This window comes from Scatophagus argus, chromosome 22 (assembly GCF_020382885.2).
Source record: "Scatophagus argus isolate fScaArg1 chromosome 22, fScaArg1.pri, whole genome shotgun sequence".
In the NCBI taxonomy this organism is placed as follows: Eukaryota; Metazoa; Chordata; class Actinopteri; family Scatophagidae; genus Scatophagus; species Scatophagus argus.
This window is the reverse complement of record NC_058514.1, coordinates 13,548,776-13,564,588: the sequence shown is the minus strand read 5'-3', so window position 1 is coordinate 13,564,588 and position 15,813 is coordinate 13,548,776. Positions and strand designations below refer to the sequence as shown.

Below are 15,813 nucleotides of genomic sequence, written 5' to 3'. Positions count from 1 at the left end.
TATAGATATTTCACTGCTGCAAGTCAGGGAGAGCAACATCCACTCACCTAGTCAGAGATGCAGCTGCCAAATGCTGTACTTAGGTAAAATGTAGTGCTACTTTTTTAATGATAACAAGTAGGCTGTTGAATAAATAAAAGTAGGACCAAAAATACTGAGATAAAAATAGTCAAAAAGAATATATACTTGAATGAGGAGTAACTTTATGAGTCAACAAATAATAAATAACCAAACAACAAAAAAGTGGATAAAAACCCTGTCACGGTGTCCTTATACTTCGACCAACAAGTCACCTGACAAAGCTTTAAATGTTTAATGTTGATAAGATTAAGTAAACAAAGCACTGGGCGTTATGGGTTGAAATAGAGATGGTTCAAAGTTCCAGTCTCCTTATAATACGTTGTTATGGTAATATATCCACGACTTTATTAGTGAGATTGTTTCAGACATTAAGAGTAACATCAGTGTGGTGTTTTCACTTCCCTCCAGTGGTCACAGTAAGCAACTGCAGCAAGACAGGACACGTCAAATTACACCTGAGACACTTCCGTCCAGTACTTTCGAAATAAATCAATAAGCAATAATACATTACAACAATCCGAAAGTAGACAGCAGAAATTCCAGATCGTTACAGCGTGACGTTGGTGTGAGCCAACTGTAACTATACATTTTTAAATAGGGATGTGTCTTTCTCTTCTTCGTGATTCATAATTACCAATGGTGAGCAGTGAACCTTCATAATTGCCTGGGATTAAAGCCCAAACTAGCCCTCCTGTTTGTAAATAAGAACACATTTAGTTCTTGCATATCTTTGAAAAGTTCCATGCATTATTTTGCATATTTGAAGAATAGTTGACAATCAGAAAATCAAAACGTGGCTTTTATGTCTGCTTTATCAAAACCAGTTTTGAGAGCTGTCATACGTGGTTTATTTTGAAGAAAACAACCGGAAGTAGTGTTCTTGTTGTGGCTGGACGAAGTTAGCCGGTGAAATTGACATTCTTCCCGAGTTGAAGCGCAGCATTTCCTTAACACAGAGTTAGCTCAAACTAAAAAACTTGATATTTTTTTCTTTACTCTGGTTCTTGGTCGCTCCATGTAGCATAAATGCCGAAACTTTTGCTCGGACCTACGGGTTTCGTTGCTGGCTGCGTTTGCGTTCATTGGTGAGTCATGAAAAAAAGTTTCATGATCTTGTTTGACAAAATTGACGCCTCTCTTTCCGATTATTATGGCAGCCGTACCGTTACATTCACCACAGACTAACCCAGTTCCGCTATGGTGTCTTTGAAAAGACTCATTTACTTCTCGCGGGGTTGTCGCTATCCATTTTAATTGCTGATACAAGCGTAATAATATTTATTCCCCATTCGTCTGAAACAGCGGGCTGTCTGAGCTGTTATAATTGCATCCATGCTGGCCCGTTTTGTCGCTTCCTGCTTTAGAAAACTTCCTCTGCTGATGTGACAGAAGCAGAGGGGAAACGCCAGCCATTTAGTCCTGTAACAGAAGACTCTTCTCTCAGTAAAGATCAGGAGTATGCTCGTTCAAATACGTTAAATAACGCGGCTGTCATCACTGCAGGGTTTCTCAGTTGCTCTCAAGGAAATTACAGATTTTCATTCGTCTAACATGAGTTTTATTGGATTGTTTTAGACAAACTCAAACATTAAGACTGAAGTGTTTTGCTTTGAGAAGGCGCTCCAATAGACACTATTAGTCTCAATCAACAAATTTAAACCTGTTCATCTGATTTGGTTGTATTTTAGAAATGTAGTCAATTCAACAGTGAATATAAATTATTATTATTATTGTTTATTTTTGGTTAAAGTAAGATCCCTTTGGTCTCTTTCAGGTTTAATACACCAACTGTATTAAAAGTAAACTTAATGCCAAACATAAATCACTGTCGCTGCTCAAAATGTCACAATTTGACATCTTTGAAGAGCAGTGCGGCCAAGTGCCCATATTTACAGCTGCCACGAAAATGTTACTTTCTGCAGTAACTTGTTGTTTTAAATGGAGCTTTTGTAGGTTAATTAAATGTAAAAATACACTGGGATTTGTCGTAGGTCAGAATGTACCTGGTGTGAGAGCGTGGCACATGTCAGAAGAGATGTCACTTAGCTGCATTGTTCTGTACACTATGGACACGTCCACATGTCATGTCATTTTTTTCTTATACTGGCCTTGTGAGCGCAGGTGTAGGCTGATGTCTCTATCACTGCTGCTAGCGGCAGTTTAGAACTGAAATGATCGTTCGATTAATCGACAGCATGATGGACATAAATGATCAAGTCATTTTTAAGCACAATATAAGTTATTCTGTGGTTCTAGCATCTCAGAATGATGGTTTGCTGCTTTTCTTTGTATTATTTTGTATCACATCACACTGATTGGACTGGGAAGTCATTCACAGACCTTTTTTATTGTTTTCTGACATTTTGCAGACAAGACAATTAAAAATTGATCTCATGGAAAAAAAAATTAATGATTAATGGACAATGAAAAGAGTAGTTACTTGTTTAATTGTTTGGAGGAAGCAAGATTAAATATCTTTGGTTACTGAAACCAGTTTAAAAGTTTATTGCTAATAGCCTGTAGCCCAGAAGGTCAGAGGTCAGTGTTTCCTGGTGGATTTATGACCCTTCTTTGATCAATCTGCCTCCAGTGGAGGACGTACGAAGGACCACGGCAGCAGAATGTTCGATCTTTTTTTCTTTCTGTGTGTCTCTCCTTCCCCTCAAGCTAAGGCGATGGACAGGAAGCAGATCCAGGTGAGCGACGAAGAGCCCAAAGTTGTGCGAGAAGACAACCGGAGGAGGAGAAGAAAGAAGGCCATCACCTCGTCATCCAACGCCTCCATGGATCAAGTCACTGTGGAGTTCGTCCTGCCCACGGCGGCGAGGGGTGGAAACGGCCCCGACACTCTGCTGCTGGAGGTGGCTGGAAACTGGACGGTGGAACAGGTCGCCCGACTTACAGATTCATTGTCAATACAGTGGGGTTATTTGTTATAATGATGTTATAATGATGTTAAAATGGTACTCAGAGAGGCTTTCGACATTATTTTGATTCAGTGCTTATTTGTTTCTCAGGTGAAAGCTCAGGTGTGGCTGAAGGCGGTGACTTTAAACCTCTGTCCTGACTTCTACCAGAGGTTTTCTCCCGACCACTGCATCCTGCTCTACCAGAAGAAAGGCAACGTGTGTGAGATCTACGATAAGCACCAGGTGTTCCAGACGCTGGACTGCATCCGTTACTGGAGAGGTACCAGCCAGTGACAAATTGTGGGCTCAGAAATTGAGTCATTGGGATGATTTCAAACATGTCTGCTGTGTTTTAAAAGCCCTGAAGAAAGATGTGGGGCGGATCCAGCTGCTTCCCCGTCCTCAGCCGTCGGACGAGTCCACGCAGTACCAGCGCGACCTTAACTACCTGATGGGCTATGATGTGACTGATGTCAGCAACGTGCATGACGACGAGCTGGAGTTCACCCGCAGGAAGCTGCTGACGCCTCGACGCATCGAGTTGTCCGACCGCGACCCGAAGCTCTACTCCATGGATCCCTGGGTGACCTGCAAGTCACTTCCAGAGCACCTGCTCAGCAAGGTGTGTGTTTGGTGGATTGATTTCGTTATTTAAATTGTCCATTCCCTAAGTATACTTCAGCGGTTCCAAAGAATGCTTCTCACTGTCTTTTTGTTCACTCTCTTCCTCCTTTCAGGTCAGTAACGGTCACATTCTGGTGGTGATCCACATCGGCACGGTGAGCCAGACCATCAAGGTCTCCATCGATGACACGCCAGCGCAGGTAGACGAGCTTAGTCATGAACAACAATTCATTATGTTTACGACTTTCTGTTCTGTTGCTGTTACATTTTCTGATTTTCTGCTTTGTTCAGGTATTGGTGAGTTTTTTCGCCAAGACAGCAAATAAGAGAGTTTTGCTGGGCATTCCTGATAACACGTGTGAGACAGACTTTGTGCTACGTGTGTGTGGAAGGTACTTCAGTTGCTGAAACATATCAGCAGTCACACTGTAGCGTCTTAGACATGCAGATATTGTGATCAAATTTGCACAGAAATTAAAAGTAATTGACTGGATTTTGTTACAGATGGTAGTTTTAAGCAGATAATTAATAATATATATTGTTTCGTGATTTGAAAATAACCCCCCCAGTGTGTGCTCACACAGGGAGGAGTACCTCTACGGAGATAAACCGCTGCAGAACTTCAACTGGATTCGGCAGTGTTTGAAGAGCGGGGAGGAAATCCACCTGGTTCTGGAGATGCCCCCTGACCCTAACCTGGACATGGTCCAGAAGGAGGACTGGGCTCAAGTGGATGACTGCACTGGAGTGGCAGGTAATGAGTTCTGTGTTGTTTGTGTGGCTGTTGCACGACGTATGAATTCCAGTTTATTGAGATATGGCCAACCTGGTACTACGTAAACACAGTGCAGCTCCTAGTGGTTGAAACCTCTCTCTGATGTCTCTTTGAAAGGGACCCACGAGCAGTTAACCATCGATGAGAAGGACCATGAACGAGTGTTCACCATCTCTATGTGGGACTGTAACAGGAAGTTCAGGGTAAAGGTGCTGGGTATTGACATTCCTTCCCTCCCCAAAGTCCCAGAATTTATTGTCTTCATAGAGGCCAGCATCTTCCATGGACAACAGCTTTTAGCCCAGGTAATCCAATGTTTCAAGCACACGAGGGAATAAAATGTGATGACGGCTGTGATGTGCACTGATTTTATGGAAGCTAAAATCAAATGTGATCAACACTAAAGAGTACAAAGAATACAAAACGGCTCATCATGGGTTCAAACTAATGTCTGTCTTATATAATACGCATATTTTTTGGTAATGGTCACTCTCAGTGCTAACAGTGAGAAATACATTCTATGTCAAGTGTCTGCTCCATAATAAAAACCTCCCAGCGTTTCACAAGTTGGATGCTTTTAATCTGATTTCTTTTTTACGACTGTAAGAAATTTTACTGTGAGGCTGATATCAGTGAGATAAAATTAAAAAGAGTGTCGATGGTTTATATCCTGCACTGTTTCATTTGAATCTTTTATGTGTGAAGGTAATTTGAATCCTGGAGGAGAGTGGCGGACCCTGCCTCTATTGAAAACTTGTATACACATTAAAGGGATATTGCTGTAAATTTATGAAAAAAGAAAAAGCCATCTCAGTTGTGTGTTTATGTAACCAGCAATTTCATAAAGGGCTTGTTTTCCAAAACACAGACCGTTGATTTTGGACAGCAGAAGTAGCAGAGTTTAACCCTGCCTTTGCTCTCTCAGGAGAGGACATCCTCTAAAACCTTCAATGAAGAAGTGCTCTGGAACTGCTGGCTGGAGTTTAACATTAAGATCAAGGACCTGCCCAAAGGAGCACGCCTGAGCCTCCAGGTAAACATTTGATTCAAAGGATAGACAGGGCTGTTTTACACTCATAACTTATTGCAATCAATCCCCGGGTATGTTTTTTTTTTTTGGTAGGAAAAGAGTTTCCACATGCTCTGGCAACAATCTCCTCTATTTATTCCCCACAGGTGGTTTGTGGGAAGCAGCCCCAGACGCCAAACTCCAAGGGAGGCTCAACCTACCAGGATAATACAGCAGGAACAGGCAGCCATGATGGTGCAGTCAGCAGACATTTACCAGCTGTAACCTGTTTGACAACCATCAGAGTAAAGTTTATATTGGTCTCTTTGTCTGTTTTTTTTTTCAGGAAAGACCAAGAGTCGTCTCCTATACTACGTCAACCTGCTGCTGATCGACCACCGCTCTCTGCTCCGCCAGGGTGAGTTCATCCTCCACATGTGGAAGATGCCAGAGAAGGGTGAGGAGAGCAGCAGCAGCATCAACGCAGACAAGCTCACCTCTGCCACCAACCCAGACAAGGCTTCCTCCATGGCCATCGCCATTTTACTGGACAAGTACTGCTACCCCGTCGTGCTGCCCAAGAGTCGTGACGTGGGCCGGGATGTCAGCTCTGGGAGCGAGGAAGCCGAGGGTGGGGAGAGAGGCCAGAGAGAGATGCCGAACCACTTGAAGAAACAGTTTGCGGCGATCGTGGGTACCGACCCTCTGCATCCACTTAGTCCTGAGGACAAAGAGCTACTTTGGCACTTCAGACATGAGTGTATGCGTGATCCCAGGTACTTATTATGTTTTATTCCCAAGAAAATTGATTGCAAGTTGTCATGTCATTGTTTTTTTTTAGCTCATACTGCAGGTATTTAATATTTCCTTCCTGTCTTCAGGGCCTATCCAAAGCTTCTGGGTTCGGTCAGGTGGGGGAAACAGGAGGATGTTTTGGAGATACATCGCCTGTTGGAGCGCAGCAATGCGTGGGACAGCAGGTAAAAGGACTTTCACACAGCCACTTTCTGCTTCTGTCCTCAGTACGTTCAGTGTCCCGTCACCTGTCACCATGTCGTTCCTGTTCAGTGGTCTGGATGTCGGCCTGGCCATGCAGCTGCTGGACTGTCACTACTCAGATGCTCAGGTTCGCTCAATGGCTGTCAGGAAGCTGGAGACTCTGGAAAATGATGATGTGCTCATATATCTTCTCCAGCTTGTGCAGGTGTGTTTTTTCTGTTTTACATCCTTTAATGCTTACCTGTTGAAGTTGCAACCCCTCTCTACAATAGTATGTCAAAATGTAGTTTTTGGTCTTTTCTGTGACCCAACCAGCCAGCAAGCCTTCACCTTCCCTCACGTTTGTCCTTTGCACTGCGGCTGCAGCTGGGTATGCTTTTGTCACCCGGCAACCATTGAAGACTAAATAAACTGGACCATGAATTGCCATATTTTTGGACAGGTTAAACACACAAAGCATAATTTGTTATTTGGATAAATACAAGGGAGATGGGAGGTGACTTTTTTAACCTTTGGATAGATCCAAGCCACCTTTGTCCACCTGTTTCCAGTACCTGTGCTAAGTCTACTTGTGGCAATTGCATGTTTAGAAACCAATCTTCTGTTTGTATGCTATTCTGCGCTGTACGCCAAATATGCAGAGGAGGTTTGCCGATCACTTTTCTATCTGTACGCGTTTCCCAAAATGCATTTATTGGCAACTGTTCCTTTAATTACATTAGCTAGTATTCAGTGAAAAGCATTAAAACAGTGAGATTTTGCTGCTAAATCATATTACCTCTGCCAAATGATGTTTGTTTACTGAACGCATTTTACTACTTGTCGCAGGGCAACGTTTGATAGTTACTGTTTACAGTTATTAAACTGCAGCATCATTGTTTATTTAACAACTCTTTCTGATGATCCCACATGCAAAACACCTTTTCCAGTAACTCTCCTGTTCCACCTGATTCTCAGTTACAATATCTCACATGTTCATGGAAAGAGGCAACTCAGGGGATGCACACTGCATGTTTGTCTTGTGATGTGTTTCCATAGCGACTCTGTGGTCAGCTTTGCATGAGTTATATGAATAATCGGCTTAGGCCAACAAAGGGCCCTTTGCACAGACAGGAGACACAGACTCTCACCTTTACATAAACCGTTGTGTCTGCATCTTGTGAACTTTTGTGTGATGTGGAGGCTTTCGATCCACACGTTATACAAAGATTGGTATGTAGGGAATGTTATTCGCTGTATCTTTAGAGAAATACTGCTGCCTGAAATTCCTTGCTGCAAATACTGTTTCTCTTCTTAAACATGGCTAACTTTGCTACAAAGATGTGGTTTTACATCAGTCATCCTCTTTTTTTTACTAAGTACAACAAAAATTAAACAGAAAAAGTATTTGTAATTAATACTGACATAGGCTCAACCACTCATTGAATTTAATTAGATATAAATTCCAAGCTAACCTTAAAATAATTTAATCTGAAAAGAAAGTGATGGATTAATTGATAATAAAATGAGTATTGGCCGTGTCCCTAGTCTGCATTCTGATCATCGTGTTACTGGTAGGTGCGAAAGTTGCCGTCAGGCCTTTTTGTTTCTCGCATCATGTTCATGCTGTTGAGGAAACGTTTGACTCTCATTTGAGGCCAAACTGCGCTGCTGCTCAGTTCTTTTGTCTTTGTGTCTGTCTACACCTCCGACCTGTTGAACCACTTTCCACTTCCTTCAGTTAACACAGTGAGCCCTCTGTTTTCACCCCACCTAACCACCACGGTCCAATTTCTGTCTCATCACGCTGTGACCTCTGAACTCCCTCTGACACACTGAGTACACTGTGAGGATTTTATTCTCAACGTTTTGTGTGTGTTTGCACACGTGTGTGCGTCCTTAAGGCACTTGAAACATTCTGCAAGCGTGTTCAACCTCGTAAAACATTTGCGAAACCTGTTTTTGCAATATCTCGAATGAGGCTTTGTTCGCACCAGATCGAGGTCCTCTTCTTGCGTTCTGCTGGCACGCAAGCTGCTCTACAGCACCACTAATCGGTTAAAATCTCCTCACAGTGAAATCAGAATCTAAAACAATATGAAACCTTCGTGCCCAATATGTCATCCTTTTTAAAGAAAACCAGCTTATTTTGAGGCGTGTGTGTGTGTGTGTCCTGCAGGCGGTCAAGTTTGAGCCTTACCATGACAGCGCCCTGGTCAGGTTCCTGCTGAAGAGAGCTCTGAGGGTAAGCAGGACCAACAGGTGTTTTCCACACTGTCTTTCCATGTGTGCAGTGTGTGTGTGTGTGTGTGTGTGTTCGTTCCTTGGGTATCTGCCTTTCTGCCCATTCACCTGTTTGTATGTTTTTGTCTTTCTCCCTAATATAAAGAGGTTTTGTTGAATATTTAATTCGGTCTCTTTTGTCTTACCTGGACTGATAATAACTTGAAATAAGTTTTATTGTCTCAGGTTTCCGCCTGATGCTAGCTGCAGAAAGATGCGAAGGATATTTTACAGTGAGTTTTCCATTCTTGTTTTGTTCTTCTTAATTTGCTTCCTTCTCTCTCCACAGAGTAAGCGTATCGGTCATTTTCTCTTCTGGTTCCTGCGTAGTGAGATCGCCCAGTCCATGCATTACCAACAGAGGTATGCTGTCCTGCTGGAGTCCTACCTGAGAGGCTGTGGCGAAGACATGCTGCAGGACTTCAGGAAACAGGTGAGAAACACGTCAGCATGCCTTGTGCAGTCTTTATTTAGCCTGGCAAATCCCAAATTTGCCTCAAGAGGCTTTACATCCTGTACAGATCACAGTGGGGAGGGAGCCATGTGACCTTTTAATTCACTTTTGCAGTCTGTCTGTTAATCAGCTCTTTTGGTAACTGACACCATGAACTGATGCTCTCCAGGTGGAGGTGACTGAGGCTCTGCAGAAAGTCACCCGTGAGATCAAGGCCATGTCCGCTGACAAGTACGACGTCACAGCACAAGGTGGGACGGAGAAATTAAACTTTTCATCCAGGCCATCCTGCAGCTCTGCAAGTTGATGTCAAGAACTGAGACTAGGCTGCAGTATTCAGTTGCCATAGCAATATATTAGTACGTTTTCTAGGTTGTTTTTAGTCAGCACAATATAATCATAAGCAACATGTGAGACTGAACATTTAAAGACATCACTGGATCCCTTACACGTTCTCATTCAAACTTATGATTTAAAGATAAAAATCTGCGAGTCCTGAAGTGTTTGTCTGTGTCTGTGGTGTCAGTGGTGTTTCAGCTGCGTCAAAAGCTGGAGACTCTGCAGTCGTCCGGTTTGCCGACGAATTTCAGAGTCCCGTATGATCCTGGACTCCGAGCAGGAGCCCTGCTGGTGAGGGACAAACACACATGCACACACGCACTGTCAGTGGAGAAAACCATACACCCTTACACCCATGTGTCTTGTATTATTGAAGTAAACATATGTCAAAGTAAAAGTACTTTATACTGTTATACACAATAGTAAAATAGTCAGTACAGTATTTCCCTCTAAGAGGTGGAATAGAAGTAGAATGTTGCAGAAAGGAAGCACTCAAGCAAAGTACAAGTACCCCAAATCTGTACTCAAATACAGTAATGAAATAATTGTTATATCCCACCACTGCTGCAAGAAGAAAACTTGTAATAACTAATATATCAAAGCGGTTTTATAAGTGAAATAAACAAAAATGGAAAGTTAACTTGATCATGTGAAGATAAATACTGTTGACGTGCATTCAGATCGAGCTTTGCAAAGTGATGGCATCTAAGAAGAAGCCGCTGTGGCTGCAGTTTAAAAGGGCCGACCCAACCACTCTGTCCAAAGACCCCATCGGCATCATCTTCAAAGACGGCGATGACCTCAGACAGGATATGCTCATCTTGCAGGTGAGCGGCAGTCTCTAACAGACAGATTAGCAGATGAGTGAAGACAGAGTCTTTGCACTTAGTGTCCTGTTGTGTCTCGTTAGATTCTGCTGATCATGGAGTCGATCTGGGAGACTGAATCACTGGATCTCTGTCTGCTGCCATATGGCTGCATCTCCACTGGAAACAGAATAGGTTAGTTATTCAGCCAGACATATATGTAAAACACATGAGTTGAACATCATAGTTGCTGTGCGATATTTAATTGCTGTCTTTACTGCTGTATTAAAGGTATGATTGAAACCGTGAAGGACGCCACCACCATTGCTAACATCCAGCAGAGTGTTGTTGGAAGCACCGGCGCTTTTAAAGATGAAATCCTTTATCAGTGGCTCCGGGACAGGTGTGTCAGCGAGGACAAGGTACGCGTGACATCACATAGCTCAGGCTCATGACTGAAAACATGCAAATAGTTATTACACACAGACTATTCTTCAACCAGAAACAGAAAGAAAACACTGGTTGTGTTTGGAATCGCATACTACGTACTGTATAAAGTACTGTTCACACCAAACATGACGTTGAGTCGAGCATGTTGTGTGTTTCTCACACAACATGAGACACGTACTGAGAAGAGTTTCTCAGTATGTGGCATGAGCTTATTGCGTATATGCATTATGTCTTTTCAGACCGTCTAATTCAATTATGAAAGTTTTTTAAGAATGATGGAGACCAGTAATGTTGTTGGTATGGTCATGTAAGAAGACTTAATCTTCGTGAAGCACTTAATGGTTCATTTAATGGGCTGTATGCAACGCATGCTGACTGAATATTAGGCAGGATGTTAGTATGTGAGGCCCTGCGATTGACTGGCGACCAGTCCAGGGTGAACCCCGCCTCTCGCCCGCAGTCAGCTGGGATAGGCTCCAGCCCCCCCACAACCCTGGCGGATAAGCGGTATAGAAAATGGATGGATGGATGTTAGTATGTGACTTCTGATAGTCTTTGTAACATAGTTAGCTATAAACGCTGCTTTGTTATCACCAAAATGAGTAGTAAACCTGATGTTTGTAATACCAGTTGTACAGGATCAGCAGTAGAATATATAGCAGTATCAGCATAAAGATGAGCCTGACAACAATACAATCAACAGACTGTAGCATTAATGGTGATACATAATAAGATGGAAGGTTTTGTCTCCAGCAGCTACTTTTGTTTATCAGACATTACAGCATGTGACAGCGTAACAGACAGGAAGGAAGTAACCACGTCGTCACATTGACACTCACACACACTTTTAGCAGTGACACATGCACCCCTGCTTTTCTCACTGTTGTTCCATTCCACACGTTTGCACGTTCATTGTTCTTAGCTAAATTGCAGCTCTAATGACAGGGTGAGGAATTCACTCAGTGTATTACTCAAGGACACATCAGCTGAATCTGACAACAAACCAACACCAGTGATGCCACTAAAAATAAGCTGGAAATCTGTTTTATTGTGTGAGAAAGTGTTTCTCTGTCTCTGCAGTTCCAGCAGGCGGTGGAGAGGTTTCTGTATTCCTGCGGTGGTTACTGCGTGGCGACCTACGTCCTGGGTATTGGGGATCGCCACAACGACAACATCATGATCACTGAATCTGGTAAGCTTTTATCATTTTGGAAATATTGCAAACTGTATTGTTTACAAAAAAACCCATTGTTGCTTAGTTGTTATTAAGTTCTTATTATATTATTAAAAGCATAACTAAAATAAAATATATTGTAAGGTCATTATCAGGTCATTCTTTTGAAGAAGAAGAAGAAGAATCAGCTTTATTGACAGTATATATATTTTTACATACACACACTGAATTCGTCTTCTGTATTTGACCCATCCTTAGTTGAACACACTCATGCAACACCCAGCAAATTACATGCAGTGAAACACACACAGGAGCAGTGGGCAGCATCAAGCGCCCGGGGAGCATATTGGGGGGTTAAGTGTCTTGCTCAAGGGCACATCAGCCAGCTAATGGAGGGGGGAGCATTTTTTTCACATTAATCACTCCACCACTCCACACCCAAATTTTTCCTGCCTGTCCGGTGGGGGAATCGAACCGGTGACCCTCCGATCACAGGCCGCTTCTCCAGCCTCTAGGCCACGGCTGCCCCTACATCCTACATCTGCAATTTAATTCATCTTTGAATAAACCATCTAAATTTCAGTACTGAGCAAAATTCCTCACCTGTGGCTTTAGATGTACTCATGTGTAGGAATATAAATAAAATGAGTCTCCTTTGTGTTTTGGCAGGAAACCTCTTCCACATCGACTTTGGCCACATCCTGGGGAATTATAAGAGTTTTATGGGAATCAGTAAGGAGTGGGTTCCCTTCGTGCTCACGCCAGACTTCCTGTATGTCATGGGAACATCAGGAAAGAAAAGTAGCCCCCACTTCCAGAAATTCCAGGTGCAGAATTGTGTGAAGACACTAAACACGCTGTGTGTCGTCCACATACACGGATACACAAACATCCATCTACCAATTTTTAAAGATTAAATGGGTCAGAAAAGTCATCCCAGAATCAGAATCAGAATCAGAATTCCTTTATTTATCCCTGAAGAAATTCCCAGGATATGGATATGAGAGATAAAAAAATCTTTTTTTTAAAAAAAAGCTTTTTGAAAACACATTCAGCTGAGCGCACTTTGTGTCATGTTAGCTCATATGTCTCTTTGCTCCATATCTTTCACATCTATTTGTCTGCATGTACAGTGTGCATGTGTCATACACCTTTTATCTCTGTCTCAGGATGTGTGTGTGAAGGCTTACCTCGCCCTTCGGCACCACACCAACCTACTCATCATCCTCTTCTCCATGATGCTGATGACCGGTACGACCTGCTTTCTTCCCAAAACCAATTTGTCACCATTATTTCTTAGAACTGAGATTAAAAAGTCAGTCAGGGTAACTTGTATGCTTTCGTTTTTGCTAACAGAACTACGGTCGCATGCATTTGCAAAATGATGAAAGCTAAATCAGTTATCTCGCTGCTGTCGATGTGAGACTAAAATTGTGGTCACCGACAGGCATGCCCCAGCTGACGAGTAAGGAGGATATCGAGTACATCCGTGAGGCGCTGACAGTTGGCCGCAGTGAGGATGAGGCACAGCGCCACCTGCTGGACCAGATAGAGATCTGCAGGGAAAAAGGCTGGATGGTTCAGATTAACTGGTTTGTTCATCTGGTGCTGGGTATCAAGCAGGGTGTGGAGAAACGGTCCACTTAAGACTCGGTGTAGTTAGCAAAGACTGAGATTTAAATTTTTTCTCTTAACAGTTTTAATTAAGGCGTTAATGTTTTTTTTTTTATCTGTTGTAAATAAGCACACAGGGATGAAAATAAAGACCTAGTATACCTCCAAACACAGAAACCAAGGTGTTTCAGTGGTAAATAAAATTTAATTGATTCTGCTCTATTGTGAGGAGACTAAAACTGGAAATCAAACTGTTACAGCTTAGACTCAAGTCAAGAAGCCACACCAAACTTAAAATACAAAACAGGTGGTTTTTCAGGGTTAACTCAAACTCTGATTTCCACACATTTTAAAGTATTTCTCAAATGCAAATAAGGAACCAAACTTAGAGTGGAAACCCGGTTTCCGTGAGTAAGGAAATGAATCTCTGCAAACTCTGGTTTGTCCTTTTACAAAGTCTTAACTACTTCCCGTTTCAAGCCGTCTCATTCAAGTCATTTCCTGCTGAGGAAACACATTTCTCTCACATTTCCGTCACATTGTTTCCATTTTGAAACATGGTACATGTTACACTGGTTATCAAATTCTCAGTGAAGAAATGTTGCACTGTCCCTCCACTCCAGAAGGATCTGGTAGACTGAAGATTAAAGGGTCAGCCTGTGAAATAGCAAATAGCAAAATGCTAAATGTTTCATATTGTTCTTTACAGAATAACTTCGAAGGAATTATTAAATAAGTTGGAGGTTAAATACGGAAAAAAATGAATATTAATATTAATATTAATCAAAGTGTTCAGGTTGAGAGTTTTTATTTTGATTGTTATTTATATTAACAATCTTTTTCTTATTTGCACTGATTGTTCTCAGATGTCTTGAATAACTTACTGCAAATTAAATTTAAATTCCAAAAGTGTGTATTTAAAGTGAGATTTAATTAAGCTACCGTAATTTATAATCACATGCTCCACGACCGTGGCATTGTGTTTCTACGGTGGCCTTCTGGTGACATTTAGCACATGCTGGTCAGTGCTGTAGTCACCTCTTATAGGATGGTGGAACGTGTACATTTTTTATACCACCAAAGACAGCAAGAAGTAAATGAATTCTGTACACAGTAACTGGATTTTAAAATCTCTATGTGATCTTATTATCCTCTTAAACTATGGATCATATTTTCAAACAAGCATACAAGACTTCTTTGACTGAAAGCAACAAGTTCGTAATTGACACATCTCTCTTAGCCAAGTTTCTGTTGACGTGAATCCTGACAAATGTATGAGCCTGAGACAAGAGACAAAGTAAAACCAAAATAACAGTCTTTTCTTCAAGTTTGGAATGGACAGTCACGGATTGTGGATTATTTGTTACATTTCATGAGCAAAACCTACGTCCCAGTTGGATATAAAGCTATAGTAAGCATCAGCAGTTTGAAAATCAATATTTTTTGAGTTCATAAAAACATGTCAGAAAGATCCAAACCTTTGTTTTCTTTCAAAATGAATATTTTGTAAAATGTGACTGCAAACGCTTTCAGTCACTGATTCTGAAAATTAAATAACCAAAACATGTTTTCTATGTATTCATATCAGACAAATTAAAATTCTGTCCTATAAATACTTTTTGTGTTTTCTTCAGCATTTCCTGATTGCAGTAGTTTACACCCTTTCTGTTATATCTTCCGTATTTACATGCTTGTCTTACAAAGTCCACAAAGGATTAGTCTCATGCTGAATAAGATCCCGTGTTTGAAATATCATCTGCAATAATTGACTTTGACCACAAGATGGAGCAACACCACAAGAGTGACATCATGCATTTTGATGTCCTCTTCTTGTCCTTCACACACTTTCCCCTAAATTTTCCTCCTTTTCCTCTCACAGTTCCCCTCTTCCTCCCTGTCAGTTTCCACTCATACCTTCATCCCACTCCTCTTAGCATATCCGTCAGCACTGTTTTCACAGAAACGTATGAGTGGGTGTGAGTGCGCTGCATGGAGGACAAGCCTCTTTCATGTCACTGTTTTGTGGCTGTAAACTGCTATATGTATGTGTTGATGCACAGGATGTTGAGGGTCTAAATGGATTAGAAAGATAAGCCTCCTCATTCCCCACAGCTTTAAGTCTTCTTTCTATATGCTGTTGCTCTGCTGAATGCATGCTTTATAACATGTCTATGAACTGTATGGAGGCTTCTCCAGGAAGTGATGGGAGTGAAGAGTGAAATTTAAATAGATTGCAGGACCTTTCTTCCCTTTCTTCGCTGTTTCTCCATAGCATCTGTGTATTTATTCATGCATCGTGCCAAATGAATTGGAAAAA

The 15,813-nt window shown here is 41.8% G+C and overlaps 1 protein-coding gene across 1 annotated transcript; it reads left to right on the top strand.

Moving 5' to 3' along the window:
• Positions 1-969: 969 nt before the first annotated feature.
• On the top strand, positions 970-15,111 carry pik3cg (phosphatidylinositol-4,5-bisphosphate 3-kinase, catalytic subunit gamma). Its single transcript, XM_046379721.1, has 24 exons — positions 970-1,166; positions 2,749-2,969; positions 3,099-3,270; positions 3,350-3,612; positions 3,728-3,814; positions 3,906-4,006; positions 4,199-4,368; positions 4,507-4,694; positions 5,315-5,422; positions 5,566-5,653; positions 5,745-6,174; positions 6,280-6,378; positions 6,467-6,602; positions 8,556-8,621; positions 8,949-9,092; positions 9,283-9,364; positions 9,640-9,743; positions 10,133-10,279; positions 10,363-10,453; positions 10,550-10,680; positions 11,789-11,900; positions 12,552-12,709; positions 13,052-13,133; positions 13,330-15,111. The coding sequence occupies exons 2-24, from the start codon at positions 2,757-2,759 to the stop codon at positions 13,527-13,529; spliced, it is 3,372 nt and encodes a 1,123-aa protein (XP_046235677.1). The 5' UTR covers positions 970-1,166; positions 2,749-2,756; the 3' UTR covers positions 13,530-15,111.
• The last annotated feature ends 702 nt before the right edge of the window (positions 15,112-15,813 follow it).